Here is a 24,019-nt window from a genome sequence, read left to right as displayed (position 1 = left end):
CTGATTTTTTTTTTTTTTTTTTTTTTTTTTTTTTTGCCAGTACCGGGCTTGATCTCAGGGCCTAAGCATTATCCTTGGGCTTTTCCTCAAAGTTAAAGCTCTACCACTTAAGCCACAGCACTACTTCCAGCATTTCTATGTATGTGGTAACCAAGGAATTGTGCAAGCACTCTACCACTAGGCCAAACTCCTGAGCCCAGGCTGATTTCTTTGTATTTACACTTAATATTGTTTTTCTTATTTTTGAAAATGCTTCTGTATAGAGTTGACAAACCCAGTGGATTTTAAAACTTTTAAGTTGTAGGAGTCTCATGGTCATTAGAAATTAGAAAGTTCTATTCAGTTTATTTAAGAGAGAGATGATGAGAGCTCTTAAATATTTTTGTAAGAAACCTACGTTATGTGAGCTGACTACCAGTGGCTCAGCCTGTAAATCCTAGCTACTCAGAAGCTGAGATCTGAGGATCATGATTTAAAGACAGCCTAGGTAGGAAAGTTCTATGAGACTGTTATCTCTAATAAACTGTCAAGAAAGTTAGAAGTAGAGCTTTGTCTCAAATGGAAGAGTACTCACTTTAAGCAAAAGAAGATCAAGGACAGTGCCCAGGCTCTTGAGTTATCAAGAGTTGGCAGGCACACATGCCCACAGACACATGCACATGCACACATGTAAACATTTTGCAGATTTTGTGTGTGTATATTACACATGGTAACTTTCTGTAGTAGTATTGTTAGCAAAATATATTGTTCTTTTTCAGGAAGTTAGTTGCTCAATCTCAATATATCTTAGATGTTTCCAAATCTAGTCTGCATGGATTTATGATGTAATAGAATGTTGAGTTAAATCTTGGTTATGGAATATTGGCCAGTAGCTAATAACAGGTGATTACATAATTTTATGTTTTTAATCCATAATCTGCTGAATTCATTTGTGCATGGATTCACAGATGAATTCATTTGACTTCTTTTTTTTTTTTGCCAGTCCTGGGCTTGAGCTCAGGGTCTGAGCACTGTCCTTGGACTTTCTTAAGGCTAGAGCCCTACCACTTGAGCCTCAGCACCACTTCCAGCTTTTTTTTATGTATGTGGTACCGAGGAATCGAACCCGGGTCTTCATGCATGCTAGGCAAGCACTCTACCACTAGGCCAAACTCCCGGCCCTCGTTTGACTTCTTTATTCATAAATCTTGTTTCTTTTACTGTGGAATTAATTTGTGGCCTGAAAATACAGCTAGCTCAAAGATAGAACACTTACCATTTACTTAGCATATGTGAGGCCCTGGCTTGGCTTCCCAGCACTGCAAAAAAATAAAAACATAGTGGAGACAGTTAATCACTCTTTAGCCTATTATGTCCTGCTATTTATAAGCTTAACTTTATCAGATCCTCTTTGATTACTTCAATGTACTTAAATCGTTGTTTTGTGACATGGAGGAAAGGTTTGAGGCATATACTACCAGTCCATAACTTTGCAGTCATTAGCCTGAATGATTTCTTAGGCAGTTTTTTTGATATATGTTTTAGTATTTATTTTCATATCTTTATTATTGTTTGATAATGTGTTAAGCTAAATCATGTGAAATTTCTGACTGCATAACGTTAAAAATATTCAAATACTAGCTGGTCTTGAACCTCAGGGCCTAAGCACTGTCCTGGAACTTCCTCAAGGCTAGTGGTCTGCCATTTGAGCCTCAGCACCATTTCTGGCTTTTTCTGTGTATGAGGTACTGAGGAAATGAACCCAGGTCTTGATTCATGCAAGGCAAGCACTCTACCATTAGGCCAAACTCCTGGCCCTAGCAATTTCATTTGATGCAAAATAATACTTAGATTTATTTTCAAACAGGGAGGATTAAGAAGAATGGCAAAATTTTTCATTTTTTAATTTATAATCTGAAAAATACTATTGCTTAAATAGACATTTAACTATATGAATGCACTTGACATTTCTGATTTTTTTCCTTGTCTTGTTTTGAAAGGAAAATCAACTCTATTATGATCCTTCCACTGGGATTTATTACTACTGTGATGTAGAAAGTGGCCGATACCAATTTCATTCTCGAGTAGATTTGCAGCCTTACCAGACTGCTAACACAAAGCAAAATAAAGATAGAAAACTGAAGAAGAAAAGAAAAGATCCAGATTCTTCTACAACAAATGAGGAAAAGGTAATGTTTTAAATTGTCATAATTTTGATTATTTAATTAAACCAAAAATTGTTTGAACTTTGGGGCCTGGACATTGTCCTTGAGCTCTTCAGCTCAAGGCTACCACCCTACCCCTTGAGCCACAGCACCACTTCCAGTTTTCTATTGGTTAATTGGAGATAAGTGTGTCATGGACTTTAGTGCCCAGGCTGGCTTTCAACCTTTGAACCACAATCCTCAAATCTCAGCCTCTTGAGTAGCTAGGATTACAGGCGTGAGCCACCGCGCCTGACATTTAACTCTGGATTTTTAAGTGTATGATCATTAAGGTCATAATTCACTAACCAAAGAGAGTTCAGTGGAACAAACATGGACTTTTTCATAAATTATTAGTCACTAGAAGTACAATGTATTTCTTAAAATTTGAAGGAGGTAGGTTTGGAACAGATAAAATATATTGTGTTTTATAACTTAATCGTAAAGATAAGTTCATGTCATTTCACAATTCACAAAAGAAAAGTAGTTTGTGCTGGATGCCAGTGACTCATATCTGTAATCCTAGTTATTCTCAGAAGGCTAAGATCTAGAGGATTGCAGTTTGACACCACCTGCCCTGGCTGGCTTCAAGCTGCATGTCATAAATCTTAGCCTCTTGAATAGCTAGTATTATAGGTATGAGCCACTGGTGCCGAGCTACTAATTTACTTTTAAATTTAACTCTTAGTAAATTTAAAAAGAAATATTGCATCATATTTTTATGACAGCTTTGGTATAAACTACATGGGTCAAGTAATATAGGATAAGGAGTACTTACTATTGGACTGGGAATGGTAGGATATTGAGAATAAAATAGAGGAACAAACAGACTAAAATTTTAAGTGAACTCTATATTAGCAACTGATTACATGTGGAAGTTAAGGGAGTATCACTGATAAGGTTTTTAATTTGGGAGATAGGATAATAAGGTTTTCAAGAAAGGGTACATTGGTGTCTCATGTTACTCAGGAGGCTGGAATATGAAGATCAAGTTCAAAGCCAGCCTGGACAAGAAAGCACTTCAGACTCTTACGTTCAATTAAACATCAATGAAAGCTGTAAGTGGAGCTTTGGCTCAAGTGGTAGAGTGCTAAGCTTGAGCAAAAAAGCTCAAAGACAGTGCTGTGGCTCATGCCTGTAATCGTAGCTACTCAGGGGGCTGAGATCTGAGGATCGAGGTTCAAAGCCAGCCTGGGCTCTAAAAATGGGCACTAAAGACCATGAGACTCTTACCTCCAATTAATCACTAGAAAAGGGGATGGGGAGATGTGGCTTCAGGGGTAGGATGGTAGCCTTTGAGCTGAAGAGCTCAAGGACAGTGCCCAGGCCCAGGGGTAGGGTGGTAGCTTTGAACTGAAGAGGTCAAGGACAGTGCCTAGGCCTAGAGTTCAAACCCCTGTGACCCACAAAAGACAAAAAAACCCTCAAAGACAATATTCACCCTGAGTTCATATCCCTGTCCTAGGACTTGAACTCTCCCCCAAACGAATGTTGAAGCCAGGTGCCTATTATTCATACCTGTCATCCTAGTTACTTGGGAGACTAAACAGGAACATGCAGTTTGAAAAGTTCATGAGAATGTCTAGCAGAAGCTGGGTGTCATGGACAAGGCTTATCCCCGCTGATAGCGAGTCTAAAAATGGGAAGGTAGGTAGTGAGACTTCATTTTAAAAAGAATCAGTGGGCTGAGGAGTTTGGCCTAGTAGTAGAGTGCCACTAGCATGCACAAAGACCCGGGTTCGATTCCTTGGTACCACATACATAGAAAAAGCCAGAAGTGGTGCCTGTGGCTCAAGTGGTAGAGCTCTAGCCTTGGGAAAGCCAAGGACAGTGCTCAGTCCCTGAGCTCAAACCCAGAACTGGCAAAAAATAATAATAATCAGTGCTGTGGCCAGGATTGGTAGAGCACTAGCCTTGAGAAAGTCCAAGGTCAGTACCCAGGTCCTGACTTCAAGCCCCAGGACTGGCATAGACACAAAAAATTAGTGCTGCCTGGCACCTGTGGCACTTACTTGTGAAAAGCTAGCCCAGACAGGAAAGTTCATGAGACTCTTACCTCCAATTAGCCATCAAAAGTTGGAAGTGGTAGTGAGAGATCACTACCCTTGTGCAAACAAGCGTGGGGAGAATGCCCAGGCCCTGAATTCTAGCTTCAAGACTAGCGCGCGCACACACACGCACACACACACACACACACACACGCACGCACGCGCGCGGTCCATGCTAAAAAGGGTTGGAGCCATGGCTCAGTGGTAGAGCCTAGCAAGTGTGAGATGCTAAGTTCAAACCTCATCAGTGCCAAACTGATAGTCCATGTACATTATAACTTATTTTTTCATTATTCATACATTGCTACTAATTCACTGAAACTAAAGACATATGTTGATATTATTTATCTGCTAATGATATTTAAAATTATTCTTCTTGCTTTTACCTGTCTTTTTTTACCTATCTTCTAGGATTTGAATTCAGATCACAAATCCTCTAGTATTGAATATATGAACTGCAGTGAGGCAGAAAATTGTGCAAGTGGGAAAAAGAAGGCCAAAATAGACTTTCATTACAAAAATATTTTCCCTAAGTTCACCGGTGCAGTTAATGAAAACTCTGTAGAATCTCATCTGAAAGAGAAGACTTCTAATTCAACTTCATTTAAAGATGAAAAAATCATAGAGAGTGACAGTGAGCCAGAAGAAGGTGAAATCACAGACTCTCAGACTGAGGACAGTTGTAATGAAGACACTAGTAGTGAAGACAACGGAGCTCCAGAAGAAATGGAAGAGGAAGGTAAGCACTTAGATAACTGTAAAGGAAAAAATAATTAGGGCCAGGAGTGTAGCCTAGTGGTAGACTGCTTGCTTGGCATGCATGAAGCCCTGGGTTTGATACCACATACACAGAAAAAGCTGGAAATAGCGCTGTGGCTCAGGTGGCAGAGTGATAACCTTGAGCAAAAAGTGTCCAAGGACAGTTAGTGCCCAGGCTATGAGTTCAAGCCCCAGGACTGGCAAAAAATAAATAAATAAAAGAGTAATTATAAATATTGGTGACTTACCTAGGGTACTTGTCAGGAAGTAATATGGTTATTTTGAAGACATTAATCAAAATTATTTGAGTGACCACTTGGCAATTTTAGAAGATAGGATATGAATAAATGATAATATATGAACCTTAAGAAAGTTTCATTGTATTGAATAGCCTCAGTAACATCATAAAACAATTCTTCCCAAATTCTGACATCTGTATTAGGGCTGTTTCAGTGGGTTAGCTATTTATAGCCTACTTTTGCAGTTAAAGAGTAAATAGGAAGTTACCTTTGAAAGGTACAGTCCATGAATTGTTGTTATGTACATATTTTGGTTGTTATGTACATAACTTTTGTATGTGTATGTGTTGGTTCTGGGGCTGAGTGCTGTCCCTGAGCTTTTTTAGTCAAGGCTAGCCCTCTATCACTTGAACCATATTCCAGTTTTGGCATTTGGGGGGTAGGTAATTGGAGTTAAGAGTTTCATGGAGTTTCCTGCCGTGGCTAGTTTTGAACTGATCCTCAAATCTCAGCCTTCTGAGTAGCTAGAATTATGGTCATGAGCAGTGACTTTAACAGTTTTTACTTGAAGATAAAAACATATAAAAATAGTATATTAATTATAATAAGTGAATTCTTTTTGTTCTTTTAAAGTCTAGAATTTTTCTTAATTTTAAAAATGGGCCTAATATGAGCTAAAATTATTTTAATTAAAATATTGGGTTTTAATATTCTAAGATCTTCTTTTTTTTTTTTAAAGGTAAATATATGTTTTGTTTTATTTATTTATTTATTGCCAGTCCTGGGCTTAAGCTCAGGGCCTGAGCACTGTCCTTGGACTTTCTCAAGGCTAGAGCTCTACCACTTGAGCTTCAGCACCACTTCTGGCTTTTTTCTATGTATGTGGTACCAAGGAATCAAACCCGGGTCTTCATGCATGGTAGGCAAGCACTTTAACCACTAGGCCAAACTCCCAGCCCCTAAGATCTTAAAAGTTAATTTTCTTTGTTACTGATAGATGCTAAATGTATTGCATACTTTTGAGTAATTTAGAATAGTGTTAAGCCTTATTTTATGTAACATGTAGCAGAATTGAAGAAGTTTATTTTAGCCAGAAACTTTTTTTTTTCATTTGTAGTGCTGATGTCCGAATCCTAGGCTTTTCCTATGCTGTGCAGGCACTTTGTAGTAACTATACTTCCAGATTTTGTCAATACATTCTTAATGGATGCCAAGTTATCCATGTGAAAAATGTTTTCATGGCATTTGAGTTAATGTTTCCACACTTCTTTCCTTCCCAGACGCAGAAAAAATTTGGCCTCCATGTATTAGAGTAATTGTTATTAGATCACCAGTGTTGCAGACTGGATCACTTTTTATTATTACAGCTGTAAACCCTGCTACAATTGGAAGGTAAAAATGGTTAATTTTGTTATGTCATTCTTTTACTTCTGAAAGGTTTGATAAAGTGTGTATTATATACCAAACCCTGTTCTATGTGGTATGAATACAAAAAGGACTAGGGCAAAGTTTCTATCTCATAAAAGCACAACTGGAAGAGAGTAAAAGACATAAGCAAATAATTGGAAATGTAGAGCAGAAAGGACAGTGTATCATCAGGGTACCTGTGAGACTTGCACTTTAATATCCTTCTTAAAAAAAGGTATTTACCATGCCTCTGACTGTTGTGTCTGTATATGTTTTGAAATTCTGAAGACTAAACTTTACTTCACTCTGCAGAGAAAAAGACATGGAGCATACTCTACGAATCCCTGAAGTGGGTGTCAGTAAGGTAAGATCTTTATTGCTCCCTAGGGAAATAGGTCATTTCATTAAGAGCAATTAAAATCTGGGCCCAGTGGCACAAGTCTGTAATCTCAGCACTTGGAAAGTGGAGTCAGAATGATCTTGAGTTGTGGCACTTTGGGCTATAGTCTTACTATATAAGACTACCAGTCTCTATTTTGTTTTTACTTAATGGAGTATAAGTGAGCCTAAAAATGACTTGAAGTGATTTTTGTCTACTTGGAATGAAATTTACTTTTCATTAATAGTGTGAAGGTCTAGTTTGTATCGCTTTTCTGAAACTCATTTGAAGGGGGGAAATCCTTGTCATTTTAACTTGAACCAAATTACCTGCCTATTTTACTTTATTTTGACCTTGGATTATCTTACCTCCAAAGAAAACTCAATGTGTAACTTAATTAGTAAATTATTTACTGCCTCAATATGTAGATAGTGGTGCAGTCTCATTTCTAGTTTCTTTTTTTGCTTTCTTTTCTTAGACAAATATCTACTAAACAAGTAGATATTTTGTTGGGAAAAATCAGCTTAACAGCATATGTAACATGCGTCCAGATAAGTGGCAAATGCTAAATTAAAGAAAATAATATTAAGAGCAAAACATTCAGATATTTAACCGTAAGACAGAAGGCTTTTTGAGTTTAAAATAAATAGTGTGTTGGTGGCTCACGCCTGTAATCTTACCTGCTCAGGAGGGTGAGATGTAAGGATTGTAGTTCAAAGTCAGCCCAGGCAGAAAAGTCCTGAGACTTTTCAGCTAGCCATCAAACACTAGAAGTGGGGGATGGGAGTTTGGCCTAGTGGTACAGTGCTTGCCTAACATGCACAAAGGCCCGAATTTAATTCCTTGGTATGACATACGTAGAAAAAGCTGGAAATGGTGCTGTGGCTCAAGCAGTAGAGCAATAGCCTTGAGGAAAGCCCAATGACCATGCTCAGGCCCTGAGTTCAGTCCCCAGGACTGGTAAAAAAAAAAAAAAAAAAAAAAAAAGTCAGGAGTGGTGTTGTGGTACTGTGGCACTAGTGGTAGAGTGCTCTCCTTGTAACAGCGCTTTGTGAGGCTCTGAATTCAAACTCTAGTACTGGCACTAGGTAGAGATAAAAGGCACAGCAGAACAATACATGTAACAAAATACATCTCCTTTATGTTTAAAAGGATTTAAACCATTTAAGAAAGTGGAAAATGGTCTAGAAAATAATATATTTTATATTGCTTGATTTTTCTCTTAAAGTTTCATGCAGAAGTTTATTTCGACCATGACTTACAAAGTTATGTCCTTGTGGATCAAGGCAGTCAAAACGGCACAATTGTTAATGGAAAACAGATTATTCAGGTGAGTGCATATGTTTTAATTTCCTTTACTATTTAAATTAATTAATTAATTTATTAATTTATTTATTTATTTTTGGTATCAGTCCAAGCTTAAGCTCAGGTTGTGGGCATTGTCACTGAGCTTTTTTGCTAAAGGATAGTGCTCTACCAACTTGAGCCATAATTCTACTTTTGGCATTTTGGTGTTTATTTGCAGATAAATGCCTCACAAAGTTTGCTACTCAGGCTGGATTTGAACTTCAATTCTCAGATCTCTCATGAGTAGTTAAGTTAGGATTACAGGTGTGAGCCATCAGTCCTTTTTATTTAAAAAAAATTTTTTTTGTCTGTCAAGGGGCTGGAACTCTAGGCCTGGGTGCTGTCCCTGAGCACTTCAGCTCAACGCTACTGCCCTGCTCCTTGAGCCACAGCCCTACTTCCTGTTTTCTGTTTTCTAGTGGTTAATTGGAGATAAGAGTCTCCCAGACCTTAGTGCCCAGGCTAGCTTTGAACCGAGATCCTCAGATCTCAGCCTCCTGAGTAAGTAGGATTATAGATGTGAGCCACCTTGCCCAGCTTCTTTTTTATTTATTTATTTTTTTACCAGTCTTGGGCTTAAGCTCAGGGCCAAAGGACTGTCCTTGGGTTTTTCTCAAGGCTAGAACTCTACCACTTGATCCTCAGCACCACTTCTGGCTTTTCCTAAGTATGTGGTACCAAGGAATGGAACGTGGGTCTTCATGCATGCTAGGCAAGCACTCTACCACTAGGCCAAACTCCCGCCCCTTTTTATTTATTTATTTTTTTAATGCCATAGTTATATCATTTGGTTCAGATCAGAGTTCAAGCGCAAATGTGTTGTTTGGCATTTTCAGAATGGGTAGGAAAAGTATATAATCAGAAGATGCTTGACTGTTGGCTTTTGACTTATAATTATGTATCTATGCCTTATTGGATTTTAATGAATTATAAAGCTATTTAGAGTAAAACTTTTTTTTTTGCCAGTCCTGTAGTACAAACTCAGTGGCTGAGCACTGTCCTTGGGCTTTCCTCAAGGCTAGCACTCTTACCACTTGAGCCATAGTACCACTTCTAGCTTTTTCTGTGTATGTGGTACTAAGGAATTGAACCCGGGTCTTTATGCATGGTAAGCAAGCACTCTATCACTAGGCTAAACTTCCAGTCCAGAGTAAAACATTTTTAAAAATTATTTTGAGGACAATGCTAGTGATTCAACTCAGAATCTTGAGCTTGCTTGACGAATACTTAAACCACTCCTGTTTTTTTTGCTTTATTGTTAATGCATTGTGCTTAGTGCTTTTTGGATTCTCCTACCTAGGCCTCCCATATATTCCTATCTCCAAAATAACTAAAGCAAACAGGACTGGAAATACCTGCTCAACACATGTAAGGCTTGAGTTTTAACACCTAGTACCATAAAAAAAAAAAAGAACATGGAGTGAAACTGAAATAGCAAGAAGAAAAAAGGAAAATATAATGTACTTATCCCTTTCTCTTATGTCATCTTTTATTTTTGTTTTATGGGACCTTGATCCCCAGATCTCAGCCTCCAAAGTAGCTAGTATTACAGGCCTGAGCCACGGCACCTGGCTCTTATGTCATATTTTTGAATGATGGTTTTGTTTGGTAATACATTCAAGATTAGAGTAGAATGTATATAGAGAGTTGAGCATACACACATACATACACACACACACACACACTTTTTTTTTAAATGATGCTGGGGTTTGATCCCAGGCTTTTGTACATTGCTAATAAATGTGAACTTGTACACTACATAACACTCCTAATCTCTAGTAGATCCTTTCTGTGTGTCATCCATCAAGTTGTAGAAGTGTGAGCGTGTGTGTCTGTTTTACTAAGAATCACTTCAAATGTTTATTATAATTAGATATTCTTGGTGGCAGACATAAAATAGCCATGTGTGACTGTTGTAGGTTTTGAATTTTTCTCTTCTAGCCAAAAATGAAATCTGATCCTTATGTACTTGAACATGGAGATGAAGTGAAAATTGGAGAGACCGTGCTTTCCTTCCACATCCACCCTGGCAGCGAGACCTGTGATGGCTGTGAGCCAGGGCAGGTTAGAGCTCACCTTCGCCTTGATAAGAAAGATGAATCTTTTGGTATGTGGTATACCAGAGCTATACTCCCAGTTTACCCTTGTCCTATAATAACAACATAGAAAATAATGGGTCAGGGAATTAAAGGTTATTGGTGGTACATCTTGATAGTTGGTAGTGGTATGTCATATGTGTATTCTTTATTTTAAATATTATTTTATTGTTGGGGTGATGTACAGAAGGGTTGCAGTTACATTCATTAGGTAGTGGATACATTATTCTTGAACATTGTTACCCTTTGCCACTTTCCCTCCCCCCACTCCTTCCCACTGATCTTATTTTTCCCTTACCTTCCCTTTTTCACATATACAAATAATAAACATATATATATGTATTATACCAAATACCAAAGTCAGTTACAGTAACAACCTTAAGAAGAAAACAAAATAAATAGCTTTACATAGTACATTAAGAACAGTGATCACAAAGATAAACCTCTTGTTTCCATATCCTGGAGTTCATTTCGCTTAGCCTCATCCTATATGGACATATGTACATAGCTTTTAAGCTATTATTGTCCTTGTTTAGGAGAATCGTAAAAACTGTTACAAATGCATATTCTAACTTTTTTTTTTTTGGTCAGTGTGTAGCTTGAATTCTAGGCATGGGCGCTCTCTGAGCTCATCAGATCAAGGCTCCCTCCCTACCCCTTTGGGCAGCACTGCTTCCACTTCCAGTTTTACAATGGTTAATTGGATATTAGAATCTCATGGACTTTTTCTTGTCTAGACTGGCTTTGAACCATGATCCTCAGATCTCAGACTCCTAAGTAGCTAGTATTACAGACATGAGCCACTGGGGCCAGCTATTCTAACTTTTTAATACAACTCTAAAGTATTACCAGAGTATTTAGTTCACTCAACTAAAACTGAAAATTTTAAATAAGATACTTTGAACTAATAAGAGGCACTCTTTTTTTTTTTTTTTTTTCCCACTCATGGGGCTTGAACTCAGGACCTGAGCACTGTCCTTGGGCTTTTCTCAAGGCTAGAGCTCTACCTCTTGAGGCACAGCCCCACTTCCAGCTTTATCTATGTATGTGGTACCGAGGAATCGAACCTGGGTCTTCATGCATACTAGGCGAGCACTCTATCACTAGGCCAACCTCCCAGCTCTTTTTTAAATTATTCCAGTTTTTCCTGTAAATATGAAGTAAGCATGCTTATTTCTTTGCTGATACTAACTTAAATTGAGTACATCACAGTATATAACAATTGTTGAGTTATATGATTTTTATTTATTTTTTTTTAATTTTTATTTATTTATTTTTTTGCCAGTCCTGGGCTTGAGCTCAGGGTCTAAGCCCTGTCCTTGGGCTTTCTCAAGGCTAGAGCTCTACCACTTGAGCCTCAGCACTACTTCCGGCTTTTTTTCTATGTATATGGTACCAAGGAATCGAACCCGGGTCTTCATGCATGCTAGGCAAGCACTTTAACCACTAGGCCAAACTCCCGGCCCCGATTTTTATTTTTATTTTGTGTATACCAACAATTTTTTTGGAAAATTTGCTATTTCACATTTGATACTCTATTACAATAATCTTAGTGGAAATTTGAGATGTATATTGTTCAATTGGTTTCTGTTTCTTTTCTTTTTTTAAAGTGCTGGTCTTATGACTTGAACTCAGGGCCTGTGCAATGTCCTTGAGCTTTTGTGCTCAAAGCTAGCAATCTACTATTTGAGCCACAGCTCCACTTCAGCTTTTCCTTTTTTTCTTTGTAGTTAATTGGAGCTAGAGTCTCACAGATTTAACTGCCCTGTGTGGCTTAAAACTGAGATCTTTTTAGATCTCAGTTTCCTGCATAGTTAGGATTATAAGCATGAGCCAGCAGCATTTGCTTCTGTTTCTTTCTTTCTTTTTTTTTTTTTTTTTTTGCCAGTTCTTGGCTTGAGCTCAGGGCCTGAGCACTGTCCTTGGACTTTCTCAAGGCTAGAGCTCTACCACTTGAGCCTCAGCACCACTTCCAGCTTTTTTCTATGTATGTGGTACCGAGGAATTGAACCCGGGTCTTTGTGCATTCTAGGCAAGCACGCTACCACTAGGCCAAACTCCCTGCTCCACATTTCTTTCTTTTTTTTTTTTTTTTGCCAGTCCTGGGCTTGAGCTCAGGGCCTGAGCAATGTCCTTGGGCTTTCTCAAGGCTGGAGCTCTACCACTTGAGCCTCAGCACCACTTCCGGGTTTTTTCTATGTATGTGGTACCAAGGAATCGAACCCGGGTCTTCATGCATGGTAGGCAAGCACTTTAACCACTAGGCCAAACTCCCAGCCCTCCACGTTTCTTTTATCTTTATATAATCTTTGATTTTTGGCTTGCTTCCCAAGTAGTGAATCTGTCAGCTTCAGTGAAATATTTTTATCTAAACTCACTTTTTTCCTTTCAGTTGGCCCAGCATTAAGTAAAGAGGAAAAGGAATTGGAAAGAAGAAAAGAATTAAAAAAAATACGAGTAAAATATGGTTTACAGGTAAGGACGTGTTAAGTATTATTTCATATGTTGAACTGCATATTTTATTTTAATTAGACTATCGCCAGATAATGCCAGGTACATTTTATATATAATAAGGGGGTACTTCCTGTGATTTTGAGATTTATGTAATTTGTATTCTGGTGTGTGTGTAATAGACTAACTAGATTGATGTAAAATATTGGTTTACATTTGAGTTGACATTCCGAGCTTCAAAATACTTGCAGTAAGATGCTGTAGAAGATTAATTCTAATTTCAAGACTTAAACTATAGTGATTAATCACTGTCATGATTAAGACAGTGTTGTATCTGATACAGATGGCATCATGTATTATGTGAATCCATATATATATATATATATATATAAGACTTGATTTTACACAAATGTGTAAGGGCAGACTGGTGGAGAAAGTTGTTTTATTTTTCAACAAATGGTGCCAGAATAATTGGATGACCTTATGTCAAAGAAAGAGAACAAAAATGACCTAAAAATATACCATATAATACACATACACACACACACACACACACACACACACACACACACACACACACACACACATATACACACATACACACACACACACACACACACATTTTAAAAAATGGAAAATTAGCTGGGTACTTGTTTCTCAATACCTGTAATCTTAGCTACTCAACAGGCTGAGATCTGAGGATAGCAGTTCAAAGCCAGCCTATACAGGAAAATCTGTGAGCCTCTTATCCCCAGTTAACCACTAGAAAAAAGAAGTAGAGCTATGTCTCAAAGTGGTGGAAAGTTAGCCTTGGGCAAAACTGCTCAAGGACAGTGCCCAGGCTCAGAGTTCAAGATTCATGACTGAAAAAAAAAAGCAAAAAACAAAAACACAGCACACAACATAAACTACTTTTCCAAAGACACTGCTAAGAGATTGACTAGACAAGCTTTAAACTAGGAAAGAAATAAGACTTGTCACTTGTATCTCTGATAAGACATATCTACAATTTTTGTGTGTGTTTTTTCTTTTTTTTTTTTTTGCCAGTCCTGGGGCTTAACTCGGGCTGAGCCACTGTCCTTGGGCTTTCTTCAAGACCAGTGCTCTACCACTGAAGCCACAGCACCACTTCCGGCTTTTTCTATTATATGGTACCGAGGAATTGGAACCTAGTCTCCGTGCATAATAGGCAAGCACTCTACCCCTGTGCCAAACTCCCAGCCCAGAACACATACTTTTAAAACTCTAAACTCACTAATAAAAAAAATAGCTTAATTAAAAATAGACTGTCTTGCACAATGGTACTAGTCCCTTATAGTCCGAGGCTGAACCAAGATGATTGCTTGTGCCCGTGTTGAGAGACCAGCTGAGCAACATTAGGTGCTGTCTCAAAAAAAAAAAAAAAAACAGAAACAAACAAACAAAAAAACAACCCAGTTACAAAACAAGGCAAGAGATCTGAACCAACACTTTCCCAAAAAAGATGATATTTGATGTTAAAGATATTTGGTCTTTAAGAAAATGAGAACTAAAACCATAGTGAATCAGGTACTACTGAATTGCTCCTATAATCCTTGCTACTCAGGAAGCTAAAATTTGAGGGTTTTGGTTCAAAGCCAGCCTGGTAGGAAGACCCATGGGACTCTTATCTCCAATTAAGTGCCAAAAAAGCTGTAAGTGGAGCTGTGGCTCAAAGTGGTAGAGTGCTAGCCATTACCATAAAAGTTCAGAAATAGTGTCCTGGCCTTGCGTTCAAGCAACAGGACTTGTAAGCCAGCACATGTGCCCACACCCAAAACAAACAAACAGTGAGATAGCATTACATATCTGTTAGAATGGCTTATGAACTGACTATATCAAAGGTTGGAAAAGAAGTATAGGTAATAGAATTCACATAGTGCTAGTGGGAATGTAAAATGGTGCAGCTGCTTTGGAAAACAGCTGATAGTTTTTCCTTTTTTTTCCCTTTATTTTTGTTTTTTGCCAGACCTAGGGCTTGAACTCAGCCAGGGCATTGTCTTGGACACTTTTTGCTCAAGACTAGCATAGCACACTGCTACTTGTGTCACAGTGCCACTTCTGGCTTTTTCTGTGTATGTGGTACTGGGGAGTTGAACCCAGGGCTTCTTGCATGCTAGGCCATGCTGCCAGCCCAAACAACTGGTAGTTTTTCAAAAATGAAAGACCACAATTAAATGTGTGTGTGTGTGTATGTATGTGTATATATGTTCGAGAGGTCTAATGGTGTAGCTTAATGTGCCTCATGTGTGTGTGCCTAATAGATGAAGCCCTGGTTTTGATCCCCCTGCAAAGAAAAAGGACAAAAAGTTAATGGTATACTTAAATGATTCATTCATTGCATTCCAGGTTACCTACCCATGAGAAATACACTAACTAGTAAGCAAATTATCACACCACTTTCGTTTGTACTAACCCCAAAGTGGAAAACTCAAATACCCAAACCATACCATCTATGCTATAATAGCAGAATACTGTTTAGCAATAAAGAAAAAGCAAGAACTGTTGATACAGGCTCCAATCTCCATGAATCTCAAAAGTAATTATGAATGAAAGACAACAGATAAAATGAGTATATCTAACGGTGTGCCACTGGTGGTGAAAACCAGATTTTCACCCTGAGTGCAGTTGAATTAATCTTAAATATGAAATTGTATTTCTGTTTTCACTAAGTAAACCTTTACCTTTTTTTTTTTTTAATTTTTTTTTTTGCTAGTCCTGGAGCTTGAACTGATGCCAGGCCTGGGCACTGTCCTTGGAAACTTTTTGTTCATGGCTAGTGCTCTGCCACTTGAGCCACAGTGCCATTTCGGGCTTTTTTCTGTGTATGTGGTTCCCAGGAATTGAACCAAAGGCTTTGTGCATGCTAGGTGAGCACACTACCACTAAGCCACACTGCTGGCCATGCCTTATTTTCAAAATGACACTATATATTTCTGTTCTATTTAATAGTATCAAACTGTTTCAGGTCCTTTGAAATTTTCACTTCATGAGAGAAAGTGAGAAACAGATTTTATTTATTATTATTATTACTATTATTATTTTTTGCTAGTCCTGGTCTTGAGCTCAGGTGCTAAGTACTATCCTTGGGTTTTCTCAAGGCTAGAACTCTACCACTTGAGCCACAGCACCACTTCTGGCTTTTTCTATGTATGTAGTACTGAGGAATTGAACCCGGGTCTTCGTGCATGCTAGGCAAGTACTCTACCACTAGGTCAAACTCCCAGCTCCCAGATTTTTTATTTTACTAGACCCTAGTGGTCCTAACTTTAAGTTAAAATGTTGAGTATTTCGTCATGTTATCTCCTTCTCATTTGTATATATGCTGTAATAAAATTTAAACACAAAAATTTCAAAAAGGATAGAGTAAAATTTGCATATTTAATAGCACAGTTGTCTGTGTCATAGCTTGTTTTAATTTCATTTCATGTTTATAGAGTTCACTAAGTAAGGCAAATGTACAGCAATTATGTTTATTCGTTTTCTTTCTTCATCTTTTTCTTATTTGTGTTTAAGAACATAGACTATGAAGACGAAAAAGCCTTAAAGAATCCAAAATATAAAGATAGGGCTGGAAAACGCCGGGAGCAGGTGGGAAGTGAAGGGACTTTCCACAGAGATGATGCTCCTGCATCTGTTCATTCGTGAGTATGGAGTGGTGTTACTTCAGATATTCTTTGTTCTGTAGTTCTGTACATAGTATAGTTGACTTACCAGGCAGTGTACTCTGATAGCAGCCTTGCAAGGACATTTTCAAACAAGATGGAAGTGCTAAATGTATTCTAACAAAAGCATCCCATTATTACATGTGCACATATTATATTATGTATGACTGTTCTTCCTGAGAGTTGTGTGAACTATACTCTCATGTATCTAGTAAGAAATTGGTATGAAACGGTGTTATTTTGTAATTTATTAGTCATGGAGCTTGAACTCTAGGCCTGGGCACTGCCCCTGCCCTCTTCAGATCAAGGCTAGCACTCTGCCACTTGAGCCACAGTGCCACTCCTGGCTTTTTGGTGGTTAATTGGAGATAAGAGTCTCACAGACTTTCATGCCTGGGCTGGCTTTGAGCCGAGATCCTCAGATCTCAGCTTCCCGAGTAGCTAGGATTCCAGGTGTGAGCCATCAGTGCCTGGCATATTTTGTAATTATTATTGTTATCATTTTTTTTATCAGTCCCTGGACTTGAACTCAGGGCTTGAGCACTGTCCTTGAGCTTTCCCAAGCCTAGAGCTCTACCACTTGAGCCACAGTACCACTTCTGGCTTTTTCTATGTATGTCATACCAAGGAATCGAACCTGAGTCTTCATGCATGCTAGGCAAGCACTCTTACCACTAGGCCAAACTTCTGGCCTTATTTTGTAATTATTTTCATGCTCAAATAATTGTTTTTATTTACTCTGAAATACTATTTTATTTATTTTTCTCTGATCTACTTTTTTCTTGGTAAAATAACTGATAAATATGAAAAAAATGTAGTATTGAGATCTGCAGTGACATTTGTGCATTAAATCATTTCAGCTCGATTATTTTCATTCTAAAAGACTTTTCCTTATAGAATGAAAATAGGACTACAATCCTTTTGTAATTTAAATTTTTAAATTTTAAATCATTCAGAAATGGTAGTTAAAACATTCTGGCTAAATGGTTTTTCAAATCTGTAATGTATTCATTTAGGAAAGTTTTATAATTATAAACAATAAATTTTTGTTGTTGTTGTTTGTTTTATTTTTCTGATCTTTTTTTGAACTCAGGGCCTGGGAACTCACTCTGAGCTGCTTTGCTCAAGGCTGGCACTCTACCATGTGAGCCATAGCTTCATTTCCAGCTTTTTTTTTTCATATATTTTTTATTATAATACATGATATTTGCCAGATAGAGATGGTGCATTAATTCCCATACATTGATACCCTTTCACATGTCTTGGTCCCCATTTCCCTCCCTACCACCCCCATTCCAGCTTTTTTTTTTTGTATATGGTTAAGATAAGTCCCACAGATTTTCCTGCCTACACTGGCTTTTCACTAGATCTCAGCTTCCTAATTAGCTAGGATTAAGGCTTGAGCTCTTACCAATGCTCTTAGTAATTTTTTTCTTAACAATACATAAAACAACAGTGTGTTTTGTAATTAATTCATGGAAACAGATTTAATGGAATACAGTCTTATATACATTAATCTCACATGTATGTATATATAGGTAGTACTGGGCCTCAGACTTGCTAGGTAGGCTTTCTACTCCTTGAGCTCCCTTTTCCTTTTTGGCAGTACTGGAGTTGTAACTCAGAGCCTCCCACTTGAGACACACCTCCAGTCCCTTTTTGTGTGGATTGTGTGTATGTGTGTGTGAGTCCTCGGGCTTGAACTCAGGGCTCTTGGTGGTTGTGTTTTTTTTGTTTGGTTGTTTTTTTTTTATTTGTTTTGCTCAAAGACAGCACTCTACCATTTGATCCACAGCTTTAATTCTGGGGTTTTGCTTGTTAATTAGAAATAGGGTTTCAAAGACTTTCCTGCCTTGGCTGGCTTCAAACTGCAATCCTAGGATATTAGCCTCCTGAGTAGTTAGGATTATAGGCTTGATTTGAAGCCACCCTGGGCTTCAAAGTCTGTGAAACTGTATCTTGTATCTCCCAGCAATAGTGCCAGCCATGATTGAAAGGCTAAAGGACAGTGCCAGGTCCTGAATGAAAGACCCAATATAGTATATACTCACATACAGACATAATTGCTAGTAGATTTACTCTTATCTTTTTTTTTTTTTTTTTTTTGCAGGGGTGGGATAGGGGGTGGTGTCATGGTGCTTGAACTGGGCCTAGGCGCTGTCCCTGAGCTCTTCAGCTGAAGGCTGCCGCCCTACCCTTGAGCCAAGCCCCACTTCCTATATTCTCAAGGTTAATTGGAGATAAGAGTCTCAGGTCTTTTGTGCCCAGGCTGGCTTTGAACCTTGATCCTCAGATCTCAACCTCCTGAGTAGCTAGGATTACAAGTGTAAGCCACCGCTCCTGGCTTAGATTTACTCTTAAGAGTGGTCTTGTACATGTAATTTGGTGTACATGCACATTCTTTTCTGCTAGAAAAAGTGTATATGTTCCAGAGTGGACTGTGTGTCTTCAACTTTATTAATGCATGGTAGTTGTAACAGTTATTTTTACTCATGAAGTTATAAATTTGGCTTAAACACTTTTTACAAATCAGCTATTCTAATTTTTCTTAAAGTGAAATTACTGATAGCAACAAAGGTCGGAAGATGTTGGAGAAGATGGGTTGGAAGAAAGGAGAGGGTCTTGGAAAGGATGGTGGAGGAATGAAAACTCCGGTATGACTTGTATTTTTAAAAATTCATTATTTTCTTACTGTGGGTGGTAATGCACCAGGCATTGATTAAGTAAGTAGCAGGGTTTTATTTGCAAGCTAGAACAGACACAGTTACTGCCTTTATGGCTTTTGCAGGTAACGAGTGGGTTTTTTTGCTTAGTATTTTATTTTGAGAAACATTCTTACATTTTTTTTTTTCTAAGCAAGGCTGTGATCTTAAATGCTGTTTCATGAGCTAGAGGTTCTATATTGTGTATATTTTAGGTATGTGGGGCTTTTGTCTTGTGGTGCTGGGAATTTTACCCAGGGCCTTGATTACCTCAGCATATGCTGAGCACCATGTCTTACAGGTATTTTAGTAGCATTCTTGCTATGCTTGGTACTGAACATTGCAAGAACAATTAGTGTACGTTTCTGTACTACTTAGGTTCAAGAATTAGGGTATGCAGCATGTAATATAGAGAATTGTTTCTGAAAACTAATATACTGGTTTAGTTCTATACTCCCATGGCTCATATGACAGTAACTTGGTATCTAAAGAAATAGGTCAGTATGAGTACACTACTAGTTTTGTGGTTCTTATTGAGGCAAGGTTAGAATAGGTATGTGGTCTGTTGTGTCTTTAGAACAAGTTGAACTTCCATTTCTATATGTGAAAATGGGATTATTCATTTGATGGAGGTTTTTCTATACATCAGTATTTAAGCAATCAGAGAAATATAGTTAGGGGAAGGGAAATGGGGACAAAAACATGAGAAAGGGTAGCAATGTTTGTGAAGTAATGCACCTTCTATCTGGTGAATATAATGTAACCCTTCTATTAATTACAATAAAAATATTTTTTAAAAGATCAATAAAATTGTAATCAAATGTAAAAAAATGAGAAAAAAAGAAATATAGTTAGAATACTTACTTGGACACAAAACACCTCATTGTGCTTGGATTCTAAAGTAAATTTTCTGTTCAATTTTTGGTAATAGATCCAGCTCCAGCTTCGACGAACACATGCTGGCTTGGGGACAGGCAAGCCATCATCAATTGATGATGTTCATCTTCTCCAAAACAAGAACAAAAAGAATTGGGACAAAGCTCGAGAACGGTTTGCTGAAAACTTCCCAGAAACTAAACCACCAAAAGATGCACCAGGAACCATGCCCTGGGTAAAAGGAACTGTAGAATGAATGTCATGGAATATAGTTCACAGCTTTTTTACAAAAAAAGTTTGGAAACTTCTATTGAAAAACTTTTCTCCCCAGGAGTCAGTGAGATGAGGGGACTGTATTACAACTAACCTCTTATGATTCAGAAATACATAATAAAGTATGTTTGCAGCTTTTAGAAACTATTTTTTTATTTTGTTTTAAATTTTACCTTTTTTTTGTGCTAGTACTGTGGCTTGAGCTCAGGGCTTCACATTATCACTTTGGTTTTTTATTTAAGGCTGTGGTGCTCTTCCACTTGAGCCACACTACCTAAATTTCTAACTTTTTGCTGGTTAGGGGAAGATAAGAGTCTCTTGGGCATTTCTGCCTAAGGCTGGATTCAACCATGATTCTCAGATTGTGGCCTCCTGAGTAGCTAGGAGTGTTAGTAGCTCACAGGGATGATCAGCTAGTGCTCAGAGAAAACTTTTTTAAACTAATAAGTATGAACTGAAGAAGTTATGCAGTGAATGGACTGAAGTTCACAGGGCATGATGGAGTTAGTCAAACATTATTTTATTTTGTTACTTACAACACTCATAGAAGAACTAGCTGTGTTAAGCAAACTTTGTATAATCACTAATGACTTAACTGTATGTTTGTCTTTGTCTCCATGCAGTCATTGTTATAAGACACACAGCAGAAGAAACATCAAAAGCATATAAAAACAGTCTGGATTATATGTATATTTGTTTATGCTCATTAGAACTTAGGAAAAAACGTAGAGAAAACATGGGTCCTCGTATATAAACGTTACTATCCTTGAAGTAGCTAAAGTGATGTTGAAGAACTAATGAACAAATGACATGTTGTAGGAAATTAGTCTTTTATTATTTTCTTCTGTGAAGAATGTTGATTTGTACACATACTCAGCATTTACATTTGGTCTGTTTCCTAGCTGATGAAATATTTGGATATGAACAACTGAGTACAGTATTAACTTATTTGGTATACTGGCATTTATAGTTTTGATAAAATACCATTGCGGGCAATGGACTTGTGGCCAGATAGGATTTCTAATGCTAAGGATTTCCTAGCCAAGGTCTCAAAAATATTTATTGAAAAATGTCCTCAATTGCAATAAAAAACATTTTTACCATTTAAAAGACTGAGTTTGTGGAACCATGACTTAAATATGTTGCTCTAGTTTGTATTTGCATCCAGGTGGAAGTGTCCTCTTTGATTTGGCAGAATGATAGAAGAATGGCATCCAGTACTGGAGAATAGCATGGCAAATACAGGTGTCGCTGTCTGGCCAGTTACCACTGCTCTTCCATTTCTGTCCAGCTGTTTGCTGGGGAATTATTGGCGTTGACTCTGTTCTGCCTCCTCCTCCATCTACTGGTAGAGAAATGAAATTAGAAATGAGAAAAAGAAAATTCTGAAGATGAAAACTGCATAGTAAGGAAGATAACTCAGAATGCTAGTAGTTAGGATTTCTAGACTACATGATATATGAATTAAGAGAGGAGGAGTGGAAAATGAGTTGAGTTATGGCTGGACGTGAGACAGGTGACTGCTGTCAGGAACCTGAAGGCATGGTATGGTAGTTAGGCCCTATAACTCCCGTTTTTGCTAGTGCATTTCTCTCTGTGTCTTTCCTGGCCACGTACATAAATGTAAGACTTGGAGGCAAGAGAAATTCCTATATCATTTCCTTTAAAAGAGCAAACAAAATTATTCAGCTGAATGTGATTCTAGTGTCCTGAACAGGAACCATAGAAGATCTTCAAGACAGTTTTCTTCTGATAACTCTTAATTCACTTGGCTAGGTATGACTGCCTACTCTTCTAATTTTTATCATTACATTGTGGAAAATGGAAACCTTTTGCTAAGTGCCAGTGGTTCATGCCTGTTATCCTAGCTACTCATTGGCCGAGATCACAGTTCAAAGCCAGTCTGGACAGGAAAGTCCCTGAGACTTTTATCTCCAATTAACCCTCAGAAAACAAGAAGTAGTACTGTGGCTCAAATGGTGAAGTGCTAGCCTTGAGTAGAAAACTGAGGGACAGTGCAGCCCTGAGTTCAAGCCCCACAACTCACCAAAAAAAGAAAATGGTAAACTTGAAAATTATGATTAATTGAAACCTGTGTAGTGTTTATATTAGTAAACCCTTTATAGATCCAAAGCTTCATTATATAGCACCAAATAATGTCTGTAAAATACTGTTTCCAACATGTCCCTGTTGAACAGCAAATGAGAGCATTTATATGTAACCATTTTATAAGTTGTAAAAATATAACTTTGAGCTTCTGTTAAGCATGAGTGTTTTATAGTTTGGTTATGCATAAAATGTTTTACCTGTATTATTTTAAATAGCAATTTATTCAGTGTGAATGCTTTTTTTTTTTTTTTTTTTTTGGTCATTTGTGGGCCTTAAACTCTGGGCCTGAGCGCTGTCCCTTAGCTCTTCAGCTCAAGGTTACTGCCCTTCCCCTTGAGTCACAGCATCACTTCCGGTTTTCTAGTGGTTAATTGGAAATAAGAGTCTCATGGACTTTAGGGCCCTAGTGCTCTGGCTGCTTTGAACTTCGATCCTCAGATCTCAGCCCCCTGAGTAGCTAGGATTACAGGTGTGAGCCACCACACCCAGTTTAGATGCTTATTTTAAATAGCGTGAAAACTTGCTGAATTCTAAGAAATCTGGCATTTTACATTTTTTTTGCCAATATTTGAAATTGGTAAAACTGAACACTTATGAAGCCATCTACATTGAAGCAATGGAAATTCTTTTCTGATATTATGTAGTTAGGAAAAAAACTCAGCCTCACAAAGAACTGGTTTTCTGCTTTTGAAATGCCCTTGTAATATTTCATTCTGTTTTTGAGCTTTGGGAAAATGTAATGGTTTATCTGACTCAAAAACTTCCAGTTTTTTATGCAAAAGATAACTCAGGAACCTGGAGTATTTTCAGAGTAGGCTAAAAAAAAAATAGACATCTTAAGGGAAAGCAGGAAGTGTCAGAGATCATGGACAACTTACCAGACAAGCATGTGTGTCAGGGCACCAGGGCTCAGCCCTAAAGGGGCTTTGAGGAACATCTGAAAGCAGTTTTCTTTACATCTAGTTCTACTATGGTTTTTGTAGCCCAACATTTACAAATCTGCACTGAAATTTTAATGCATTTTATTTTGCTTTTTTTTTTTTTAAGCATTTAAGCCAAAATGCACTTTGATTCTTAAAAGTGAGATGTTGCTTCTGTGTGTAGCTGGGTATGGGCACCCAAGTGCTTTCTTCTGTGCTACCCTCCCTACTTGTCTTGGTGTTGTCTTGTGGTCTTGTAGTTAAAGTGACTTGCATCGCTAGCCATCATAGTCACCTCAGTCAGGAAGAATGGAGTTAGAGCATTGTTTGGTGCCCCTTCCTTTATCAGGAAACACCCTGAGAAATGTCACTATCCATCAATTAGATTCTTTAGTCAGAACCACCCAGCATGGCTCCATGAAGAAGAGACTCTACAAATGCAGGCAATAAGAAAAGCATGTTGCTTACCTTTTTTGTTTATCAGTTGTGCGGCTTGAACTCTGACCTGCGCACTGCTCCTAAGCCTTTTGGCTCAAGGCTAGTGCTC

General features: G+C 37.9%; 1 protein-coding gene across 2 annotated transcripts in view; it reads left to right on the top strand.

Annotated features, from left to right (window-relative positions):
* The window catches only part of Aggf1 (angiogenic factor with G-patch and FHA domains 1), a 29,533-nt gene extending 8,946 nt beyond the window's left edge, over positions 1-20,587 (top strand). For both annotated transcript variants that reach the window (XM_090331737.1, XM_090331738.1), the window contains exons 5-14: positions 1,980-2,168; positions 4,643-4,970; positions 6,510-6,621; positions 6,949-7,000; positions 8,244-8,345; positions 10,304-10,469; positions 12,851-12,933; positions 16,444-16,571; positions 19,147-19,246; positions 20,226-20,587. In XM_090331737.1, the coding sequence (XP_090187863.1) occupies positions 1,980-2,168; positions 4,643-4,970; positions 6,510-6,621; positions 6,949-7,000; positions 8,244-8,345; positions 10,304-10,469; positions 12,851-12,933; positions 16,444-16,571; positions 19,147-19,246; positions 20,226-20,426 (1,461 nt within the window). In that variant the 3' untranslated portion in view covers positions 20,427-20,587. The remainder of the gene's footprint in view (positions 1-1,979; positions 2,169-4,642; positions 4,971-6,509; positions 6,622-6,948; positions 7,001-8,243; positions 8,346-10,303; positions 10,470-12,850; positions 12,934-16,443; positions 16,572-19,146; positions 19,247-20,225) is intronic.
* Positions 20,588-24,019: the final 3,432 nt, after the last annotated feature.

The sequence above is a fragment of the Megascapheus bottae genome, chromosome 4, assembly GCF_031878675.1.
Source record: "Megascapheus bottae isolate mThoBot1 chromosome 4, mThoBot2.hap1, whole genome shotgun sequence".
Classification (NCBI taxonomy): Eukaryota; Metazoa; Chordata; class Mammalia; order Rodentia; family Geomyidae; genus Megascapheus; species Megascapheus bottae.
The sequence above is the reverse complement of the archived record's forward strand: the minus strand, read 5'-3'. Positions and strand labels throughout refer to the sequence as shown.